The sequence below is a fragment of the Clupea harengus genome, chromosome 2 (genome assembly GCF_900700415.2).
Source record: "Clupea harengus chromosome 2, Ch_v2.0.2, whole genome shotgun sequence".
Classification (NCBI taxonomy): Eukaryota; Metazoa; Chordata; class Actinopteri; order Clupeiformes; family Clupeidae; genus Clupea; species Clupea harengus.
The window spans coordinates 17,556,726-17,579,152 of record NC_045153.1 but is presented as its reverse complement, the minus strand read 5'-3'; the positions used below and the strand labels follow the sequence as shown (position 1 = coordinate 17,579,152).

The window sequence follows — 22,427 nt, the reverse complement described above, 5'->3', positions numbered from 1 at the left end:
AGTAGTTATGAATGCGCCCTGTACTTTAGAGCTCTGCTAAAATAGGATTTATATATCAGCTCGTGCTTATTCTCTTGTTACAAAGGAGATGCTTTACAGTGAGAGTGCACTGTACAGTGAGAAGAACAGCACAGTACAGAACACTATAAGAACAAAAGACTGGTGAACACATACTCATGTCCTTCCTCTCTCCCCAGGGTGACCAGGGGCTTAGAGGCCCTCCTGGGCCACCAGGGCCGGGACAGGAGCAAACGTCCACCACTACCATCACCATCCCTGGACCTCCGGTAATTATCTGTCCCTCGTTTGTGAATCAGAGCAAACATCTCTCACGGCCAGTGTTGTTCATCAACTACAGCTACACATACTCATTTACCTACACTCTACACAGCCTTTCATAAGGGTATAAAATGAACATCTAAGTGTGATGAGTACATTTCATGGTAGTAATTCATGTTAAGTTGTTATGGAATATCTTTGCTCTCTCTATCTTCTCACTCTTGGTGTGTGTATGTGTGTGTTGTACTTGTTTAGGGAGGCAGAGGTGCTCTGGGAGAAAAAGGCGAGAAAGTAAGCAGTCTTCTTTGTTTTGTGCGGAAAGGAGTCACGTTGGGTGTCAATCTGTTAGCTTTTTTAACCTGCCAGCAGATGGCAGCATTGTGCAGTCAATTTTAACATAACAACAACAGATAGATGATTGGTCTGTACCTGCATTCTGCATTGGTCTGTACCTGCATTCTGCCTTGTTGTGTCTGTTTTAAAGGTGTACCCTGTAACTCTTCTCCACTGCAGGGTTTTTGTATCCCATATGCCAATGATGTTAAAGGAGCACAAGGTCCTCCTGGACCCATAGTAAGTCCCTCCTTCGATTTTAGTTTTCGACAGCCATAACCATGCAACTCTGTATTACCTGTGGCATAATTAACTACATCCAAATTAAACTTCAACAAAATGTCACACCCAGTGAAGTAATGCTGCCATGGCGAAAATACCGTACTTAGTGGTATGGTTGGTTGTCCACAGCTTTTAAAATAGTTGCACTTGAAATCATAAATTCAAGGGATATCAAAATGCAAACCAATTGAAATGGATAGAAGTAAAACCGCATTTGCTCACCATTTTATTTTGCCTGAAATTTGCCTCATGTGCTGGATACTTAAAATACTCTTTAGAATATGTTGCGCCCTGATGTAATTATACTTAGAGGTTAGGTTTAAGGTGAGGGTTACATGAATAATTATGTGTACTAGCATAGACATTGTAGTAAAACCTTGAAAGCGGCATAGAAGTATATATAGCATTCAGCTTTGTTTGCCTGTTATCCTTTGAGGTCTGACAAAGCATTGCCATAACTTCGATGGTGAATTCTTGGACTTGTTCCATCCTCCTCCTGTGATTTAGATATGTTGCAGTAAGCTAGAGTTAAAGTAATCTTTAATAGATTAAAGAAGGTTAGTCGATAGCCTAAAACATATATTTTTTCTAGTTTGTTTTGATTACATTTATTTTTCTCTCTTGTCCCTTTTAGGGTAAACCAGGAAAAGACGGTTTCCCTGGACTGAAGGTACAATACATGTTGTAGTTGGGATGACCTTAAAGGAAATACTATAAATGCTAGTAAACACTAATTGCTAATATTTTCTAATTCAGTGTTTTGTAAAAAATGTTTCAACACATAAATGTGCTCTTGTTTATTTTAATCTGATTTCTTTAGGGAGAGTCAGGCTTCTCTGGCAACCCTGGATCAAATGGCATAACGGTAATTGACCTTTGACCTTTGTTAACACTTGTTTACTGAGGTTTACTGAGGTATGTACTTTAGCTTATCTGGTTATTTCTTGTACTGTTGTCATGACGTTCTGTGTGTTTTTGTTTACAGGGCGAGAAAGGAGAGAGAGGACCCCCAGGATTTGTAAGACCTGTTGATTTATCACTGATAACTAGCAAACAGTTTGATACACCTGTGTCACTTAAACCTGGTGCCGTACATAATACTTCTAGGTGATCAGAACTGTCAGGCATTCCAGACAGGGGTATTAACGATTTACATTTTATATTATACAACATTATAGTTTTACATCATACATTATACAAACATTATAGTTTTAGATAGGTCCTCTGTCAGAATAAGTATTTGTTAGATTTCATGTGAACACACTCTCTGAAGCTTACCTACTTGGTGACAGCTTTACTTGACGTAAACTCAAGTCCTGTTCTTACTAATTTACCTTTAACACTGAACAGAACCTTTCCCCGTGCTGATTGAACCCATTCCATTTCGGAATCGATACTGGAATAGAATGGAATGGAATGGAATACCATGATCTGTTGATTGTTGAGTTGAGGTTTCCAGTTTGTTCATTTAGCTCTGTGGAATACCCTGTTGTGAATTTCTCACAACTTGTCATTTCACTGCCATTAGCACACAAAATAATCTAGAAAGTTAGTTTGAAAAAAAGAGTATCCTCACAATAAATGTGCTCTTGAAACCAAAGTGTCACACTTCATCAGCTTAGGTACTATACATATTACACATATTAGTTATTATTTATTAGTTAGCACGGTGCATGGCTATCTATGTTGTGATGTTAGGTGCTGTGTAAGAAGTATTTCCAGTTTATCTCATGTAAGGTTTAGGATTATATATTATAAACCTACTCAGAATAAAATGTGACCAAAATCATGTGTAGTTCATGATCATAGTTCTAAATGGTAAGTGTAGTTGTCACATGATTCAACTATGAGATTGTTCTTGTTTTGGAAAGGGTGATGGCCCACCTGGTCCCACTGGCCCGCCTGGAATTCCTGGACCGGAAGGAGAGAGAGGTGGGTTTGTGTTTGTTTACACAATGTGAGGGACCGGACGGTCACCCCACGTTGTTTGGGGATGTGGCGACTGGACTGGGTGGTGCAGTGCGGAAGAACAGGGCAGGAGATGATGGTTTTCATATAAAAATATATATATATATATATATATATATATATATTTATTTACACAGGGACTAACCCCAACAGTGCCCTCAAAATAAACAAACAAAACCATTCAGGCCGTACCGCCCGGAACTCAAGTGCGTGGCACCCTGGGCATCTGCTTGGCCGATTAGGCCCAAGTACCGGCACCTGCTCAAGGCCCAAGCCAGGTCCCCAAACTAGGCCCAGGCACTAAGTCCGAAGCTAAGTACCTAGCTAGCCACCAAAATAAACACATGAACTTAACATATCACAAGGCACACAGACAAGGCACAGAAACAAGGCACACAGAACAAGCACAAAGGAACAGGCATAAAACAGGGCCAACGCTGTCCACACATCTAGACAGAAAACACATACACCTTCTAAAAACAGGGAAGTGTTTTACCCTACTACCTCTCATCATTCCTCTCCACTGCCTCTCTGTTGTGTGTCTCTCAGCCTGCCTCCCTCTTGCAAATGAGGCACCTCTTAAATAGGGCACAGCCACGTTGGCTTAATTAACTCCCACATTGGCATCAGGTGAGCCCAGCCCCAACCATTATGGGGTGGAGTCCAAAAGTCTTAAAGGGCACCATGTTTTTTTTGGCCACGGTGAGGAGGGGGAGAATTCACCTTCTCACACACAACAACACTGTTTTTTTTGTTGTTTGTTTTGTTTCAACTCCAGAACAAAGCTTGGCTGTTAGTTCTCATAGAACCTGGTTTGCAAACTGTTTTAATGGTAGTAGCTTAGTGGTGTCCTGAATTGCTCTTCTGCTCCACTCACAGGATTCCCTGGTCTACAAGGAGATGCTGGACCACCTGGTAAGGATGATGCTTTGATTCATTCCATGAAGAAATGAGAGCACGTAAATATTACCACTGGCATGCAAGCTATCCTAAGCAGTCACTGAGCACTGTTACAATGACCATTCGTCATATGATCAAAATGAACTGATCACATATACCATATACCACATGCTTTAACAAAATATTTATGAAGGTTGTGATTTACTAAAGTGCATATGTAACATTGTGTATGTAATTCTAGTCAGTCACAATTGAAATATGAAATTATAAGAACCTTCAGAATCTCACTGTATATTGAAATTATAACATACTTTATGCCCCTGCCTCTTGTCCCATTCCAGGCCGGGCTGTCGAGGGCCCTCAAGGGGAGAGGGGTCTCCCAGGAGAGATTGGACAGAAGGGAGATAGAGGCGCTGATGGATTGTCACTTCCTGGGCTACAGGGTCAAGATGGCGTTAATGGCCCACCCGGTCCACCTGGACCTTTAAGTAAGAGCAGCCTTTTGTTGAACTTCCTTGACTTTCCTTAGGTGACAGCATGCAGCTCTCTGACTCTAAGTAATAAGCAAGTAATAACATAGGTTATAACACAGAAACCCATCTGTACATAAAGTTTAGAGCGTTGATTAGAGCTTTCTTAATCTTCTGAGACATTCTTTTTTTTTTGTTAAAAGGTGTGGACATTGATTTTTACTTTTGTGATGTTGTAGGTGGCCCCTGTAATGTGCCACGTGGTAACCCTGGCCCTCCCGGGAAACTAGGACTTCAGGGAGAAGTGGGACAGAAAGGTGCGATCTGCATACAGCATAATAAACTGCCCTAGTTTATTGTTAACAATATTGTTTATTGTTCTGTGGCCTCTTCCTAGTCTTCCAATGCTGACTGATATACTCTTTGTTAATCAGGTGACAAAGGAGACACCTGTTTTGAGTGCTCTGCTATTGAACGACCTGGATTGCCGGGTCCTGCTGGACCAAAAGGAAACCAAGGTAGACTGATGTACTAAAAAATTGACGTTTCCCATGGTTATTTCTGATTTCTGAGTAAGGGTCACCCTCAAAGAATCTAAAGCAAAGAACACCAGAGTGGCTCAGGTTGTGGTGGCTCAGATATCTTCCTCCAGTAACAGGACAGATGTAAGAGTTTGAGTTTCTACAGGACTTACTCAGTGTGTTCCTTTTAGGATATCCTGGTCCTGCTGGTTCTAAAGGAGAGAAAGGTCTATCTGGAACTCCTGGTGGCCAGGGAGACCCAGTACGTGAGATATTTGGATGTTTACCCCTAACCAGCCATATTTGAGTCAGTTTGATTAAGTCACTGATGCTCTACGGTGACTTCTCCTCCGCAGGGTCGAGAGGGCTCCCCAGGTTTGATGGGTTCTCCAGGTGCCGTCGGTTCTCCAGGGGACATTTACGTGGCCCCTGGGCTGAAGGGAGATAAGGGCTTATCTGGCCATGAGGGCAGCACAGGTTTGCCTGGCCTGGATGGGCATCCAGGAAGAGATGGAATATCAGGTTTACCTGGGCCCAAAGGAGAGCCGGTAAGCGATGGCAGGAATACTAATTTTATTCATACAAAGGCATGTATAAGATAAGAGTAAACATTTGTTCTTGATTAAAAGCATGCACTGACATTACATGAAATAAATTACAAAATGAGTACAGCATTATACCACAGCTGGAGGACATATTTCATAGTCTCTTTCTTGCTAAAGGGAAACTTTAGGATTTTTCAACTTGGGCCCTATTTCTTAGATCTTTTTGGGGCCAGACATTTACTTAATTTTACTTAAATTAACAATGGAATGTGTTCAGTGCAGTGTTGAATGCTATAAATGGCAACCGCAAAATGGCTATAAAATTTAATCCTATGAGGGATAGGACTGCAGACAGCCTGGCTACATGACTGGCAGTCTGACTCCACGGAAATGATCCCTATAGAGATAGATCTGTGTCTATTTAACTCAATAACTGTAGAGAAACAGCAACAGAAACGATTTTCTACAGTTTCTTTACATTTACTGAGGTAAACGGACACAGGTCTTTTTCTGTATGGATGTTGTCAGACACTTCTAAAAACAGCCTGAGCCAGTAGCAAAAACAAGGGGTTTACTTTGACGCAGATGCTTGCACCTTGGGATTACATCGTATAGCCGTTTTGCGGGTGTCGGTTATATCATTCTAACTGAATACTGGACCAATTTTGATCGTTAACTGTCCGTGGTAAAAGATTGGACCCAAAAATATCTGAAAATAGGGCAAAGGGCCAAATACCAAAGTATCCCTTTAAATATAATATGATGCAATGCATTTAGTACTCAGGTCTGACGTTCCTTCCGCCCATCCCCCATGTCTAGGCCAAAGTGGGAATTAAAGGTGATCGTGGTCGAGATGGTGATCAAGGTCTGTCTGGACCCCCCGGAGAGCGAGGACCTCCCGGTATCCCAGGGTATGGCCGTCCAGGTTTAGCGGGAGAGAAGGGTAGCTCTGGGACACCAGGTGTGCCAGGAAATCCTGGAGTACCAGGTGAGTGAAACACAACACACCTATACGTATTTCACTATTGGACTTTAAATGCATAGATAATGAAGGTAAAATGATGTGGGACGAATTTAGGACCTAAAGGTGATGCTGGAAAAGGTGTGAGCTCACCTGGACCACATGGTACACCTGGACCACGAGGTGAAGACGGTAGACCTGGCATTCAAGGTAAGTTCAAGTTATCTTTGTAGATCAGCCTGGCATTTAGCCTGGCATTGAGTGTCGTTGTTCATCTTTTAGTGTCTTTGCAAATGAATCAATTGATTTAAATTCATTATGTTCATTTGATCCTCATTTACTGGTTGGAAAGTATTCTAAAATAGATTGAAATACATACAGTATTTTGTATTAATATATGCATGTATTACTTTATTTGTGCTCAAAAAGGTGACAGAGGAGCTCAAGGTACCCCTGGAATACCAGGATATCAAGGACTGAAGGGTGAACCAGGCATGCCTGGCATTGGACTTCCTGGTCCACCTGGACCTAAAGGTAGGTCAAAGGTTATGTTTGTTCCAGCAGTCTGGTCTTGTTGGACACTAGCTTGTTCTTAACAAAATTGAGTTTCAGTGAGGTCAGTTACATGTTGGACCAAGGTTACACTTCAAAGAGACTTATACTATACAAATTGATGGGGGACACCATTAGAAGGTAGATTGAGATTAACTGATCAAACTGAATCAATCATCTAACTGATAAATGTATTCCATCAGAGCAATCAAGCAAATCTGTTCAAATTCAGAGAATACAATTTAAAAACCTTAGAATTGTAATACCTTACTTACATGGCAGTAGTGGTGGGTTTGCAGGGGGATTTCAAGACTTTTATGTTAAGGTTATTTTCTGCATGTTATTCCAAATATATTGGATTTCATTTTTCCTAGGATATTCTGGAACACCAGGAGCACCAGGAATTCCAGGAGAATCTGGTCGTCCAGGACGGGATGGTAACCCAGGATTACCAGGGTTTGGTGGGCCAAAGGTATGAAAATCTGTTAATATGTATTTGTGTATATGTATGTCCCTTCAATAATGTAAGGTTTCGTTACTATGTGGAGATCTGTCCAGCTCTGCTTTCAAATCAGAACACGTACTTAACAGTCATTATATTAAGAAAATAAATCACTGTACAGGGCTGTAACATTAAATAATGAAAAAAAAAATACTTGAATCTTTGCAATTCAGGGTGAGCCAGGACGGGGTCTTCCAGGGCCTAAAGGATCCATGGGTCAAACAGGAATTGCAGGGTTTCCAGGGCTAAAGGGAAGCATGGGCCAACCAGGTATCCCAGGCACTGAAGGGCGAACTGGGCTACCCGGGACACAAGGAATCAAAGGTACATAAGGATAACTATGAATTGAATTCAGCAATTAACATGGATTATTTCAGCGCCCTCTCTGAAAAATAATTGATGTTCTAAATTTTTTATTTTTAGGTGATGCTGGACCCCAAGGTCAACAAGGTACTGAGGGACCACCCGGACCTCCAGGATTCGGAGAATCAGGTGCACCTGGCCCTATGGGACCTCCTGGGGATCCCGGAACATATGGTGAGCAACATGCTGCACACCACACCACTGTTTTACCTGTCAACACATTCTCAGAGATGCAAAGCCCTTAAAGTGTCATGACGCCCTTAGTCATGTGTTTGTTTTTAAAACAGGCTCAGCCGGTGAGAAAGGAGAGAAAGGTTACCCAGGTGGCCCTGGTCTGGACATGCCAGGGCCTCAGGGAGAGAAGGGGACTCCTGGCTTCCCAGGAGTGCCAGGTCAAAAAGGGTTACCGGGGCGACCTGGTCTCTCTGGACGAGATGGCTTCCCTGGGCAGCAAGGTACGTTTTATGACCGGGGAGAATGATACACACAAGATATCTTTTCATAGCAGAGTAGATCAAGATTAAAATTTTATAATGTTTTTTCAGCAATAGTTCAGTGGCTTTCTGCCGGCAATGACCATGGTTTACATATTCAATTGTCCACTACATAAATGAAAATACTGAAATAAACGATTGTCATCTCCAGGTATTAAAGGAGATATGGGAATGATTGGGACACCGGGGATACCTGGGAAGCCGGGAACACCTGGCGGTCCAGGCACACCTGGTCCAAGAGGTTAGTGTGACAACTGCAATAGCATTGCATTCAATTTCTCCATTTTATATGTGCTTCAAAGCAACACTGAAGGTATGTTATAGATTTTACTAGTACTTGTGCTCTCTGAGAATTGCCATGTCTTCCTCTCCTGTTAGGTGAGTCTGGGAGCTCTGGGCCCAGGGGAGAATTTGGTGTGCCTGGGCCTCAGGGACAGACAGGAGAACCAGGTCTTGAGGGTCCGCCAGGCAACATTACCATGAACGAAATGGAGCATATGAAGGGAGAGAAGGGTGATCTCGGAGACCAAGGTAATTGGGAATAAAAGATTAGGAAAGAACCACATTACACATTAGCAAGTAACCACACTGGCAATTTATGTTAAACCATATGTTCCATCAGTACCTCCACTGTCTGGATGTGTCACAGAACACATCCATCACATCACTCCCTCCTGTACACACGTATCTCATGACTCATGAACTGAGTTCATTTAAGTAACAAGTGTTCATGTCCTGTATCATACAGGTAGACCTGGTGTATCTGGAGATAAAGGCTACCGAGGAGTGCACGGGGACCCTGGACTTGCAGGAAAGGATGGAGAGCCTGGTTTACCTGGAAACCAAGGTAGCCTTGAAGCCAAGCCTATTCATTCACATAGCATGCATTTCTGAGTTTTCAGTCAATGACTCAACTCTTTCTCGCACTCCAGGTGAGAAAGGTGATTCTGGCGTACCTGGAGAACCAGGATCAACTGGAGAACCTGGACCACAGGGTGGTATGGGAGCTATGGGATTGCCAGGTATGGGTATTTGCCATTCATATTTCCTCTCTCATACAAAGATCAGCTTCACTTTGCATTGTGCCAGGTACCTGTGGGGTCCTCTATCCATTTGTTTCAGCTAAACATGTTGTTGTTGGTGTGTGTATGTGTGTGTGTGTTTGTGTGTGTGTGTATGTGTATGTCTGTGTGTGTTTGTGTGTGTGTGTGTGTGTGTTTCTGTGTGCGTGTGTGCGTGCACATATGTGTCACTGTGCAGGTTCGTCTGGGCCAAAGGGTGCCAAAGGTGTGACTGGTACCCCTGGGCACCATGGCTTTAAAGGAACAGAGGGAGTGAAAGGTGATTCGGGTGAACCCGGGTTGCCAGGCATAGGCATTCCTGGACAACCTGGAGAAAAGGTAGGAGTCTGCCGGCCTCTATTTCCCTATGTATTCAGTAGTCAGAGTCTTTAAGTTTCTGGTAAAATTCCAACTGTGATATTAGCTATTCATTGCCAAACTGAAAACCAACCAATGCCATTTCTTCAAGGGTGCAAGTGGCTTGCCAGGACACGAAGGCCCTTCTGGTGGCAAAGGACAGAAGGGTGGTGAGGGACAACCAGGAATGCCGGGAATACCTGGAGAAAAGGGAGACCTAGGACGAATTGGCTATCCAGGTCATTCACCCCAACTTCCTTATCTTTTGTATTTGCTTTCTATATCAAGCTCTCACTGTGATTTCACAGATATACCATTCATACCGTAACACCTTTAGTTATACATTTAGTTACAGTATTAATCAAATCATGTAATCTCTGGAATAACTTTTAGGGACTAGCCTTTCAATCGAAGATTTCCCCTTTTCTTTGAGCAGGCAGTCCCGGGCGACCTGGAGAGAAGGGTATTGGAGGGTTGCCAGGGACACCTGGAGAACCTGGCCTTTCAGGACGACCAGGTACCTGGACTCAGCTCATGGTTTTGTCTCTTGCAGAAAGATTCTTATATGACATTTCTCAAGACTTTGTGAATAAAGTGTCAGTTTATTGCCATTTAATTTCCTGTAGGACAACGGTCATTCACACAGACAACAGATGTTATTCCACTACTGAGAAAGGATTGTTGTTTTTAAGAACCCTTATCTATCAATAGCTTTCCTTGTCAAACCATGTGTGGTTCTATGGGGAACACATTTTTGCTACGTGGAAACAAAAAAAACAAGATCATGGAGTACCTTAAAAAACATACCTAAAAACTTTCCTAACTGCACAAATGTATAGGCCTTTTGAATGCATGTGAATATGAATTTAATTAACTAGAAACCTGAACAAAGCATCCTTAGAGTGCTTTCCAATATGAAGTGCCAAAACAATGTCATATCTTTTGTCTCCTAGGTGACCCAGGTTTGGAAGGTCCCCCAGGGGGCAAAGGGGACAAAGGTCAACCTGGTACGGATGGATTTCCAGGATCATCAGGAGAGAGAGGAGACCCGGGTAAGTAGTATTATGTGTATGGTCTTCAGATGGCTTGAAATTGCCCGTGCCGTCTTGTATTATTTGAACCTCTGAAATCACTTTCATCACTCTGAAATGCATGAATGAATACTGGTCTTGAGAAACGCTTTCTGAGAATGCTGCCAGTGAGGTTTGGTGAGACAATCAAATCTGAAATCTTTTCACAGGTATTGCAGGCAAAGGCCAGCCAGGACATCCCGGGGAATTTGGCCCCAAAGGTGAGACTGCCGTGACACCAGTGTAGGCCTACCCAATGACCAACTGCAGCAACACTCAATAATACCCATGTTACTGTCAACAGATAGAACTAAATCAAATGTTTAAGTTCGTATGGTACACATAGTAAACAATAATAAATGATGAACCTAAAATACTATGTAGTGTTCTCATAAGTAATTGATTATGAACACTGCATGCATATCAGACTAGGTAGGCCTGAACATTTTTCCCTTTGTCATTAACATTAATTAAGATTAATGGTTTGACTCACAAATAAACACAATTCAATTACATTTTGCAAGATAGAAACATGATATAAATGCAAAAAACTTACAGTTCTATTTATGTAAAAGGCTAAATCTTATTTCCATAACCGCAAGACACATGCTTGATGATGACAAGGGCTATGATTACAGACATACACTAAAGGATGGTATAGCCCAGCATACTCAGAATAAAGGCAATTATGGTTACCATTACCATTTAGGTGGATTTGGCCACCAAAAGCCAATGGCTGGTTCTTGGCAACCACTTTCTAAAGTTAATGTTGAGCCCTGTCTTATATATGTGCCTTAGTGTTCCTGCTTTGCATCCTAACCCCATTCCTCATTCTTTCTCTCTTTCTCTTTCCACAGGTGACATCGGCATTCCCGGACTTCCAGGAACACCTGGCATGTCTGGAGTCCCAGGTATCAAAGGTGACAAAGGACTTGCAGGTGACCTAGGGAAACCAGGACAGCCAGGAGACAGGGGCCTACCTGGATCCTCTATGGAAGGGCCCAAAGGAAACCAAGGAACCCCTGGGGTGACAGGAGAATCAGGTGAGTAGCTGAATGTCAAAAGTCACGGTTCCTATGTTGTTATGTATGTTGCTTTCTGGTGCCTTGTTTCTATGTTTCGATGACAGGACTTAGGTGTCCTTGACCTTGTTTAAAACAATACTGCTCATTTAATTGGATTTGACGTGTAGTATTGTTAGGAGCTGAACCAAGCTGAATAAAAAAAAAATGATCTGCTTTGATGATCTCTACTGCTACAGCTATCATGATTCTAAAGGTGCTTTAGATGGAATACCTATTTGTTTTTGGTTGTTGGCAAAAACGTTTTCCCTTGGATATTTAAACCTCACAAGCCCCAGAGAGAAAAGAGAAGCGTTTTATTTGCACTTAATAAATTGTTTTGCTCGCAGGTTCTGTTGGTGCCCCAGGTCTGCCTGGTGTTCCTGGCACCGTTGGTTCCAGGGGAGATAAGGGAGATCAGGGATTCACAGGACCACAAGGAACCCAGGGCTACAAGGGAGACAAAGGTCCACCAGGAATTCCCGTACGTTTGACTTGAACTCTGAGCAAATTGTATTGTTTTGGCGCTATATAAATACAACTGATTTGAATGAATTGAGCCTATGGGCAACTAATGGCACTAACTTCACTACTGTTTACCGGTAGTTGAAATGCAGCCTAATTATCTTGTCAACACTACGTTTTACCATACAACCTGAAACTGTTTGATAGCAGGTGTGTGATATTATATGACAGCCCACTTGTTATCACCATATGAACTCTGAAATTGATTTAAACATTTTCCTTGTCATTTTTTGAAACATATGTCCATGTTCAGAATATTCTTATTACTCATTTGAATCGCTGTGTTTTAGGGTGAGCCTGGTCTTCCAGGTTACGGTGGAATTAAAGGAGAGATGGGCATTCAGGGCTTCCCTGGCTTCTCAGGTGAGTCTTGAAGCATACCAGCAGGTGCTCTCCCAAATATGTTCACCAGTAGTATTGTTTAAATACAAAAAAGACACGTGTATAGTTCATCTTACATAGATTATACCCTAGTTGCTCACCCTCAGTCCAGAAACTGGATGAATGGGTCATCCTTCTGTTTCTTATAACGGGGGTCAGATGGTTGTTAGGACAAACAGTTTGATTGACTTTCATTTGGCTTTTCCCACAGGCCTCAAGGGCGAGCCTGGTGGTGGTGGTCTGTCAGGAGAGACTGGAGACAGAGGATTCCCTGGTCTTAAAGGTAGAGGACAAGGAACCATATCCACACATTTGCTTCATGCTACACACACACACACACACACACACACACACACACACACACACACACTACACACTACACACTAACACCAAGCTCTTTAGGCTCTTATATCCTCTGCATTTTATTTCATATAATACACTACCAACTTTGTTTCCAGGTAATGATGGACCCCCGGGACCTTCTGGCGGTCACACATTCATTAAAGGAGACATTGGACTCATAGGCCAACCAGGACCCCAAGGACCTGCTGGACCTCAAGGGTACCCAGGACCAAAGGGACTACACGGTGAGTCATTCATAAAGATTAACACAGATTATTATTCAGTCATACACAGGAAAATATCTTAAATCTAAAAACAGGGGTAGACGTTAGGGTAAGGGAAGGGGTTGGGGGTATTATCGCACTCAGAATACAACACTATGCCAGGTCTCATAGCAGTCACAACAATACACTGTGGAACTTGAGGTTGCCTTCTGGCCTCAGCCAGCAAAAACAAAATCCTAATCTCAACCCCAGTGGGATGTCACTGGAATACAAAAAAAAATTGTGAAAATGTCCATTTCTGTATAATTCATGTTCTACATCTGATTTTCTGTCTTCCTACTGTGCTCTCTTTAAATCCATATTCTTATGTGTTCATAAGGTGTTACTGGACAACAGGGTCTTAAAGGTGATGAGGGCACACCTGGGTATAATGGCCATGCAGGAGCCAAAGGAGAGCGTGGTCAAAATGGACTCACAGGTGAGGCACACACACACACGCACACGCGCACGCGCACACACACACACACACACACACACACACACACACACACACACACACACACACACACACACACACACACACACACACACACACACACACACACACACACACACACACACACACACACAGAATCTCTCATGTAAGTTAGCACACAGAGCACAACCTTTAATGGCTCCTGCAGAGCATAACTAAGACATTATGTATAATCCGCAGGTCAGTATCGGAAAATAAATCCCGACAGGACAAACAGGACACTGCAGCGGACTTTACATTATCCTGCTTATGATACGGTTACTTGCCAAAACGTCAAAGACATTCCCCCAAAATCTATATTTTTAAGTTTCAAGATTTAGTTGCCGTTATGTGACTTCTGCTGAGAAAATAATTGTTCTTCATGCAAATAGAACTTTTAAAGTTTCAGTTGTTGCGTAGCAACATATTACTTGCTGACTTCAAGAAAAGTGATCGGACTACTTGCGGAATGATATGAAAGATGTGAATTAGAAGCACAAAACCCACTGCCAATGGCGGCGGTCATTCAGTTTTTGCTGCGGTCATTATAAAGAAATTTCAGACCTCCGAACATTGAGATGGCCCAATCAATTCAGTGGAACTTTTTACAACATTCTGAGGAGCCGTATAATAATGACGCATAATGAATGACCATTACCAAGTACCAGTAAACAAAGAGGAAGAGAACAGAAGAAGAGAGATGATGTGAGGGATAGAAATGGAGGAGAGGGAGAGAGCGAAAGGGAAGGAATAACGGTTTAAGATGGACTATGAAGCCAAGCCACTGCCCACACAAAAATTAGATGAACTATCAGATACACTGAGTTGATACAGGGACATTTTTTTAGCTCTGACGACTGCATTTTTACTCTCTTTCCACTAGGACCCAGAGGATTACCCGGACCCCCTGGTCCCGATGGCGTACCTGGTCAGGTAGGCCCCCCTGGCCCCTCTTCTATGAACCACGGCTTCCTGGTGACGCGTCACAGCCAATCGGTGGAGATCCCCCAGTGTCCGTACGGCACAACTATGATCTTCGACGGCTACTCTCTGCTCTACATCCAAGGCAATGAGAGATCCCATGGACAGGACTTGGGTAGGTCTACCTGACTGCAGATGTGAACAGAGGAGAAGGAGAGTGCGACTGAACAAAAGAAGTGACTGTAGATGTGTGATATAGGATATAGGAGGATATGAGTATGGATGTGAAATTTAGGATTTTAAGACATTTAGAAATTCAAACAGTTAAAATAAAATAGTCTGATAAAAGTACTAGTGTATATGCCCTCTGCAGCTTCAGAAGGACTTTTTCTTTCAGACAGACATTCATCCGAAAAGTCCATTTGATCTTTAGCACCTACCAGTGTGTCTGTGTGTGTTTGTAGCGTCTCATTACTGTATTTGAAGGTCAAGCCTCTTCCTGGTGACTGAGGTCTCTATGCTGCCCCCCACAGGTACTGCTGGGAGTTGCCTGAGGAAGTTCAGCCCCATGCCTTTCCTCTTTTGCAACATCAACAACGTCTGCAACTTTGCCTCTCGGAACGACTACTCCTTCTGGCTGACCTCTCCGGAGCCCATGCCCATGAGTATGGCCCCGGTCACCGGACAGAACATCAAGCCCTTCATTAGCAGGTGTGTGTGCGTGGGTGGGTGTGTGTGTGTGTGTGTGTGTGTGTGTGTGTGTGTGTGTGTGTGTGTGTGTGAGAGGGAGAGTAAGAGAGAGAGTGACTGAGTGTGTGTCTGACCACTTACTGTGTCTGCCTCATGAACATCAGGTGTCCTAGTACACAAAGAGAATGGGCAAGGTCGGGGCAAAAAACGGATTTACAGCGATGGAAGTTTTGACCAGATGTAGTTTTAGTGTTTGCCATTAGATACAAATAAAGGAGATCTGCTGGCTGCTTTCCAATCAGATTGTATTTCATTTTGTTTGATTATGGGATGAAGTGAAGTCTCTTTGATAACTTTGTGTGTGTGTGTGTGTGTGTGTGTGTGTGTGTGTTAACAGATGTGCGGTGTGTGAAGCTCCTGCCATGGTAATCGCTGTGCACAGTCAGACCATCATGATTCCTTCCTGCCCGTCAGGCTGGGACTCGCTGTGGATTGGCTACTCCTTTGTCATGGTAAGACACCTCATCTCCTGTCCTGACCTGGGGTCAGCTTCAGTCTTATCACTGCGTGGTAAAGTACTACAGCAGGACAAGCTAGGATGTGTGCTAGACTCCTCAATTATGACACACATGGAAAACTTCTCAAGCGCGATACACACAACCCATATCTAAGACTGGATCAACAAGGACAAAAACAACTTTGAAAAAGAGTGTTTGTGTTTTTAATCTGAAAAAGAGTGTTTTCAAAGAGCACTGCTGTGATAGTCATGGTGATGTAGTCATGGTGATGTAGTGTTCATAATTCCCTTAATATCTCTCTCTATTGTCTTCTCTTTTTCTATCTATTTGTGTACCTCTCTCTCTCATACACACATTTCCACCCACACACACATACGCTTGTCTATTCTGCTTCCCACTCACTTTGCTATTGTAAATCTCTCTCTCTCTCTCTCTCTCTCCCTTTTCCTCCATCTCTCCTTCTCTCTCTCTCTCTTTCTCTCTGCAGCACACCAGCTCAGGAGCTGAGGGATCGGGTCAGGCTCTGGCCTCTCCTGGTTCGTGTTTAGAGGAGTTCCGCTCCGCCACCTTCATGGAGTGCCACGGCCGCGGCTCCTGCAACTACTACAGCAACTCCTACAGCTTCTGGCTCGCCACCATCGAGGACGAGGAGATGTTTGAGTAAGTCTAGGCCCATTCTCTTCACTCTGTGCAGCTCGCTCTAGCTCCCTTTACATTTCTCTCTCTCTCTCTCTCTCTCTCTCTCCCTCAATCATAATCTCTCTCTATCTCCCTCTCTCTCTCTCTTTCTTTCTTTGTTTCTCTCTCTATCTGTTTCAATATTGTTTCTTTCTTACTGTAAACTTAATTACTACCACCAATTGCGTTTTTGTGTTACTTGTTTTTCCCTTGTGTGGGTTCTATATGACATTCAGAGTTATCACTCTTTCTGTCCATCCAACCCCCCACAAATTCATCATCTATGCCTACTAATATGAGAGAAATATCCTAGCCTTCATCGTGGCCAGAGTATGCATCTTTAACATGTTTTGTAAAATTGCCTTCACTTCAGACGCTTTACCAGGTTACTGTTTTGAACATTTCTTACAGATAATGACATAATGACCACTGCTTTGTCTTACTTAATTGTATTCTACCAGTTCACACACAACCCACCCGCTGCTGCCAGCGTGTATCTGTTGATGCAAGGGGCTGCGCTCGCGCCCTCTCTCACAACTCTCACACATAGCGGACACTAAATAACAAGTCTGAACTGAATTAAGCATGCATGCATTAAGCATGTTCTCAACAGCTGGTTGATGTCAGTCAGAGTTTATTTTCTCCAAATAATAACAAGCATTTTTGGGTGGAAGAAAAATTGATTTACGTTGCATAATTCATGCTTTCCTGAATAACTTATTCGGGTGCATCCCTATCAAATATGATACATAGCCTAAGCTTACCAAAACAAAAATGGGAAAGAAATTGGTTACCAGCTTGAACCTGTTCCAATATATACATGTGTTCTTTTTTAAACTGTCCCAATTTTAATTACTGGTCTGCTAGGCATGCATTAGGCATGAAAGCTGCACGTTAGACCCTATTGCTTTGAACAACATTCATACAAATGAAGATGCTTATGCGACCACACTGCATGCAGTACCAGCTCTGATCTCAAGGAGGTGCTCTTTACCAACTCCACTTTTCTTTCTAAATGTGACCGTTTCCATGGCCTGCAGCCAAATAGTATCAGAACCTGAAATCAGAATCAGAAACGACATAAGTGGTTCAAACTGTATTAACTCCACTGTGAAGAACATTAATACTCATGGGGGATTGGGTGTGCTTTTCTATGGTTTAGATGATAACGTAGTCGTGTTTTCTTAGTTTACATTAAAAATATTGTATATGTACTGTATGTGTGGTTGTGGTGTAAAATTGATAGCGTGTCATTTAGCTTCAATAATGATGTGCTTTGTTATTTCTTTGTCCACGGCAGAAACCAGAATTATCATCAGACATAATATTACAGAATTAATCAATGCTGAATGGGTAGAATGAGATGGCATGATGTGTTTTTGATGTGTGTGTTTGTGTGTGTGTTTGTCATTGTAGGAAACCCAACCCTGCGACCCTGAAGGCAGGAGAGCTGCGCACGCACGTCAGCAGGTGTCAGGTGTGCATGAAGAGAACATAAACTCCTGGCGTCGACGTGAACAACGCTGTCCACCGTCACCTCCGTCCCCTGGGCTTTTATTTCCTTTTGGTCGACATATGATTTTAGTTCTTACAAGATAAGAGTCATCACACACACAGACACACACACACAAGTACACTCACAGACAGGATGGTGCTATTTTTCTTCCTTCACAAGGGGGATGGACAGATCAAAAGGAAAGAGAACAAGAGAAACGGAGGCACGGCACAGTGCATCTCCTCTCCTCGTCAGGACAAGAAGAAAAAACGATAAGATATATATAACCAGCTGGTCTCCTTCTCCCCCCCCCGCCTCCTCTGCTCAATACAGAACATTCTAACTAACATTGCCGCCCACGACAGTCGCATCCTTTAGAGTGGAGCCCCTTTACGTCTGCACTGAGTCCACCCCCCAATGTTAAACGGGCCACTCAGAGGAGTCCGGAGTCGAGTCAGGTGCAATCGATGATGAGCATAATTAGCCTTTATCTCACTAGTGCATTCTTTAGTTTTGTTTTTGTTATAAAAATAAGAAAAAAAAACTCATGCCACTTAAAATTTCACCAACAGGTATTGTGTTGCTTTTTTCTCAATCTTTTGTATTGTCTGTTTTTTTGTCATATTTTTTAACATATGTAGCCGGTTTTGGTAACAGAAGTTGAGCAATTTCTTTCCATTTTCACCATAAGATATAGTTTGTTGGTCGCCAGCACTAGTACAGAGTGAACGTCTACGCTTTGTTGTAAATATACTGCTTCTTTAGTACTTAACACCATGCCACTGTATTCTATTCAGGTAATTGCAATAATTTGTGTGTATTTTTATTTATAAAACATCTTGAACTTATATTGAGACCAAGTGGGATTGATAAGCAATAGGTGAATGGTGGACCGAATGTGTCCCCCTTCTACCCCTTTTTGTTGTGGTCCCCCACTTCCCCTCCCCCTCCCCCTCCCCCTCCCCCTCCCCGTCCCCGTCCCCATCCCCGTTCCCTCACTGACTGTCTACAGACTGGTTGGTGGTGGTGGTGAATCAGCAGCTAGCGTTCGGCTCTGTGTGCTGTTGGGTGCATGCGCGGTGCTTGCCGGCCATCATGTCTACAGCCTCACCTGTTGGTGCTGGGCCATGCTGGGAACAGAGAGTAGGGGTGCCAACAAAACATGTTTTTGTTTGTGCAAAATGTACACACGCTCGTGTTTGGCAGGGTGATAGGGCATGTTGCTGGTCTCCTGTGGCCTTGTGTGTGTGTGTCTGAGTGTGTGTTTGTGTGTGTAGCTGGTAGCCATAGGTGTGTGTTACTCACACGGCTCCAGAGGGTCTCAGCTGTGTTTAATGTTGCAACAGTAACTGTCACTTGCTAAATGTTTATAGCCACAGCCCATTGCTTCCTACTCTCCCTGTTTTTCCAGTGTTGGACTCTGAAGTCATCCAAAGTACTCTGCCAAAGAGAGATACACACTCATGTATGTAAACCTACGCCCGGTTGTTACACTGATAATACTTGACTATGCGAAGAATGCCTAATGGAAGTCTATAGCTCTCAACACATAATTACAAAACCTTTGTTTATAATTGTAATTGCAGCTCGTTAGCTAGTAAGTGCAGGTAGACACATAGCTGCCTAGGCGGATTTGCATTGTATCACCTCTCACTTAACCTGCTCATTCAAGACAAAAAAAGCCATACAATAGAAAGAGCAGCACATTTTACATCCAGTGTATGTTCCAGCTTTCTCAGGATTTGCACCACTGTATGTGCTGGTGGACAGACACCCTCCTGTAGACACACACACACACAAACACACACACACACAGACACAGACACACACACACACTGACACACACACTGACTCTGCCCTCCCATCCATTCCACTTCAAAAGTATAGAATATTGAAGTCAGTGGTAACCTAATGACCAGGCTGTGTTGTAGTATTTTCCCCTCTGTCACGTAACGTCTCGCTGACCTCATTTAGGGTTTTTTGCTACTGCCACTATTTCTGTGTCCGCGCGTTTGGCCTGCTTGTTATCGTATGACAGGCTGAACTCTCTGATGAGCCACTTGAGAGATCATTACAATTCTCAGACGTTGGTCCCTTAAGTGCCTTGACTAACCACACCAAAACAGTTTTTTCCCCTCCCACTCTTATCACTTCCCATTTCCATATTGTCAGTAAGTCAATAAATAAAATGATTTGTATAAATGGGCTATGTTTCGTCTATGTTCTTATGGTCTACCAAGACATGTAAAGGTAACATCCTGTGCGTCCTGGCTGGGCGACTGTTCTACTCACTGTGTAATCCAGTGTCTTGCACATGACCACTAGAGGGCAGACTTGGCTTTCTGAAAGCGGGCTGCGCATTGGATCATGAAGTGTGTTTTGAAGATGTATTCCCATGATTCAAATGTCATACCTGCATATCAAGCCATCCCTCTAACAAACTATAAAACTGGATATGGAACATTTGTTAAGAAACTAAATTATCCTCAAATGTATAGGATTTGTTGTCTTTTTATAGCTTATTACACTTATAAAGCAACACACATGAATGTATCAGAAGTGCATTTCATATATCACTTACCAATACTTTACAATTGAAATATAAATGCATTTAGAAAACTACAATAGTGTCCTGGATTCCTCTCAGAGTGATGACACAGATGTAGCTATTTTAGGCGGCAAACTTTATATTATAAAGCAACCTCAACAGTTCCCATATACAGACAAGGTAGTGAGGAAAAGGACATCGTTCACCCTGACGGACACATTAACGGTGGCCAGAGATGTTAACCTAATACACAAAACACCCCAGCACGCATGATGTCAGTGGCCTGTGGTCAGTGGCGTATACCAAAATTCACATGATATACTATGCTATACTATATGATAATATATGTCTGATTGCTTTACTATACCACAGCATTCCATGACATATTAAACTATTCTGGGATGTGTTGCACCACTGACTATGTTACAGTCATTTACCATAGAGTACTGTACCATCCCATACAAAACTGTATTATACCTTATATGTGTATGTGCTACTATACACAAGCTCACAGTCCTATACTGTGCAGTACCATACCACAGTCCAGTGACTTTAATGTAGAACACAGGATATACATAGATGTCAACTTATATTGATTGCCCATAGATTACACATATTTCCCCCCTTTTAAGTTGCTTTCGGACATATACATACAATGACATAATTTTTTTTTTTAAAACCTGCCATTCGTTGCTATGAGAAAATCACACATGAACACACACTACAGTAAATAAAGAACAACAGCCGGATGCTTGTTTCTGCACCCATCCCGCCCTACCCCCCCACCCCAGCCCACACACACACACCCACACACACCCACCCCCTGGGCCTCAACGATTGTCAAACGCTAGTAATGGCTTTTCTATGGATTTTACAGATTTTTCAGAGGGTTATACAGGTGGGCATCGGAAGGGGTTGACATGAATGGGATTCAGGCAGTCAGTGTGGGAGCTTGCAGTGAGAGCTGCAGGCTCTTGACTTAAGGCTGGAGAGTAGATTCCAGCAGTACAGTTAATGCATTGAAAACATAAGATGCAAACTAAAACACATGCATAAATAGACACAAAAACACACATACACATATACGCACACGCACACGCACACGCACACGCACACGCACACGCACACACACACTCACACAAACACACATATACACACACACACACACACACATCCATATACACACATCAATCAGAGAAAATTCAGAAAAAATAATCCAGGCCCTTCGGCCAATAAAAAGACACCTGACTCCCTGGATGAAAAAAATGCTAACAACCCTGACACAGGTCATCGCAAACTAACATATCCATTCATACAAGTCAGTTACAGTTAAAAGGCATTGTTGAGCCCTTTAGTCAGTGGTGGTGTGGTGACCTTGGGCTGAGCATGTGTTTACATGATGTTGACCATTCCGCTCTTTGCCTCAGAAAAACATCTGTATTTCTTCATCCCGACATGCAACCTTGTCAGCATGATGTTGCTTTTGTTGGGCGCTTGGACTCCTTTTTTTTTATTCATTTTTTTCTTTTTCTTTCCCTTCGTCAACTTTTCTTTAAGAGACACTTGACTGAGTAAGGACTATCTAGCAAGGACACAATTTCCTCTTCGTCTCCTTCTTTGTTTTCTTTTCCATTCGTTCATTCTTTCACTCGTCGTCATCAATGAAATCATCTCTGTCTATCCCTTTAAAAGCAAAAGGGAGCATTACAATACATTGTGTGTGATTGTGTAAGCATGGGTTTGGTAACATCTGCACCTGAAAGAATGAATCAGCAGAAAACCTCAATAATAATGATCCGTCACATGTTTACTAGACAACTTGCCATAAACAAGACCTTGTGAGGACTGAAAGAGAAAAGGTGAACTGCTTCT

General features: G+C 42.8%; 1 protein-coding gene across 1 annotated transcript in view; it reads left to right on the top strand.

Moving 5' to 3' along the window:
* The window catches only part of col4a1 (collagen, type IV, alpha 1), a 49,863-nt gene extending 29,651 nt beyond the window's left edge, over positions 1-20,212 (top strand). The window contains exons 13-52 of the mRNA XM_031584948.2: positions 198-287; positions 535-570; positions 793-852; positions 1,529-1,564; positions 1,715-1,759; positions 1,880-1,912; positions 2,766-2,826; positions 3,742-3,777; positions 4,104-4,250; positions 4,472-4,549; positions 4,667-4,750; positions 4,945-5,015; positions 5,110-5,301; positions 6,118-6,286; positions 6,377-6,469; positions 6,689-6,793; positions 7,186-7,283; positions 7,487-7,637; positions 7,737-7,850; positions 7,964-8,131; positions 8,322-8,411; positions 8,549-8,701; positions 8,919-9,017; positions 9,103-9,192; positions 9,431-9,570; positions 9,701-9,827; positions 10,025-10,105; positions 10,542-10,640; positions 10,829-10,879; positions 11,516-11,701; positions 12,070-12,203; positions 12,535-12,607; positions 12,837-12,908; positions 13,084-13,212; positions 13,571-13,669; positions 14,589-14,801; positions 15,160-15,337; positions 15,714-15,828; positions 16,322-16,494; positions 17,929-20,212. Of these exons, the coding sequence (XP_031440808.1) occupies positions 198-287; positions 535-570; positions 793-852; positions 1,529-1,564; positions 1,715-1,759; positions 1,880-1,912; positions 2,766-2,826; positions 3,742-3,777; positions 4,104-4,250; positions 4,472-4,549; positions 4,667-4,750; positions 4,945-5,015; positions 5,110-5,301; positions 6,118-6,286; positions 6,377-6,469; positions 6,689-6,793; positions 7,186-7,283; positions 7,487-7,637; positions 7,737-7,850; positions 7,964-8,131; positions 8,322-8,411; positions 8,549-8,701; positions 8,919-9,017; positions 9,103-9,192; positions 9,431-9,570; positions 9,701-9,827; positions 10,025-10,105; positions 10,542-10,640; positions 10,829-10,879; positions 11,516-11,701; positions 12,070-12,203; positions 12,535-12,607; positions 12,837-12,908; positions 13,084-13,212; positions 13,571-13,669; positions 14,589-14,801; positions 15,160-15,337; positions 15,714-15,828; positions 16,322-16,494; positions 17,929-18,010 (4,251 nt within the window). The 3' untranslated portion in view covers positions 18,011-20,212. The remainder of the gene's footprint in view (positions 1-197; positions 288-534; positions 571-792; positions 853-1,528; positions 1,565-1,714; positions 1,760-1,879; positions 1,913-2,765; positions 2,827-3,741; positions 3,778-4,103; positions 4,251-4,471; positions 4,550-4,666; positions 4,751-4,944; positions 5,016-5,109; positions 5,302-6,117; positions 6,287-6,376; positions 6,470-6,688; positions 6,794-7,185; positions 7,284-7,486; positions 7,638-7,736; positions 7,851-7,963; positions 8,132-8,321; positions 8,412-8,548; positions 8,702-8,918; positions 9,018-9,102; positions 9,193-9,430; positions 9,571-9,700; positions 9,828-10,024; positions 10,106-10,541; positions 10,641-10,828; positions 10,880-11,515; positions 11,702-12,069; positions 12,204-12,534; positions 12,608-12,836; positions 12,909-13,083; positions 13,213-13,570; positions 13,670-14,588; positions 14,802-15,159; positions 15,338-15,713; positions 15,829-16,321; positions 16,495-17,928) is intronic.
* Positions 20,213-22,427: the final 2,215 nt, after the last annotated feature.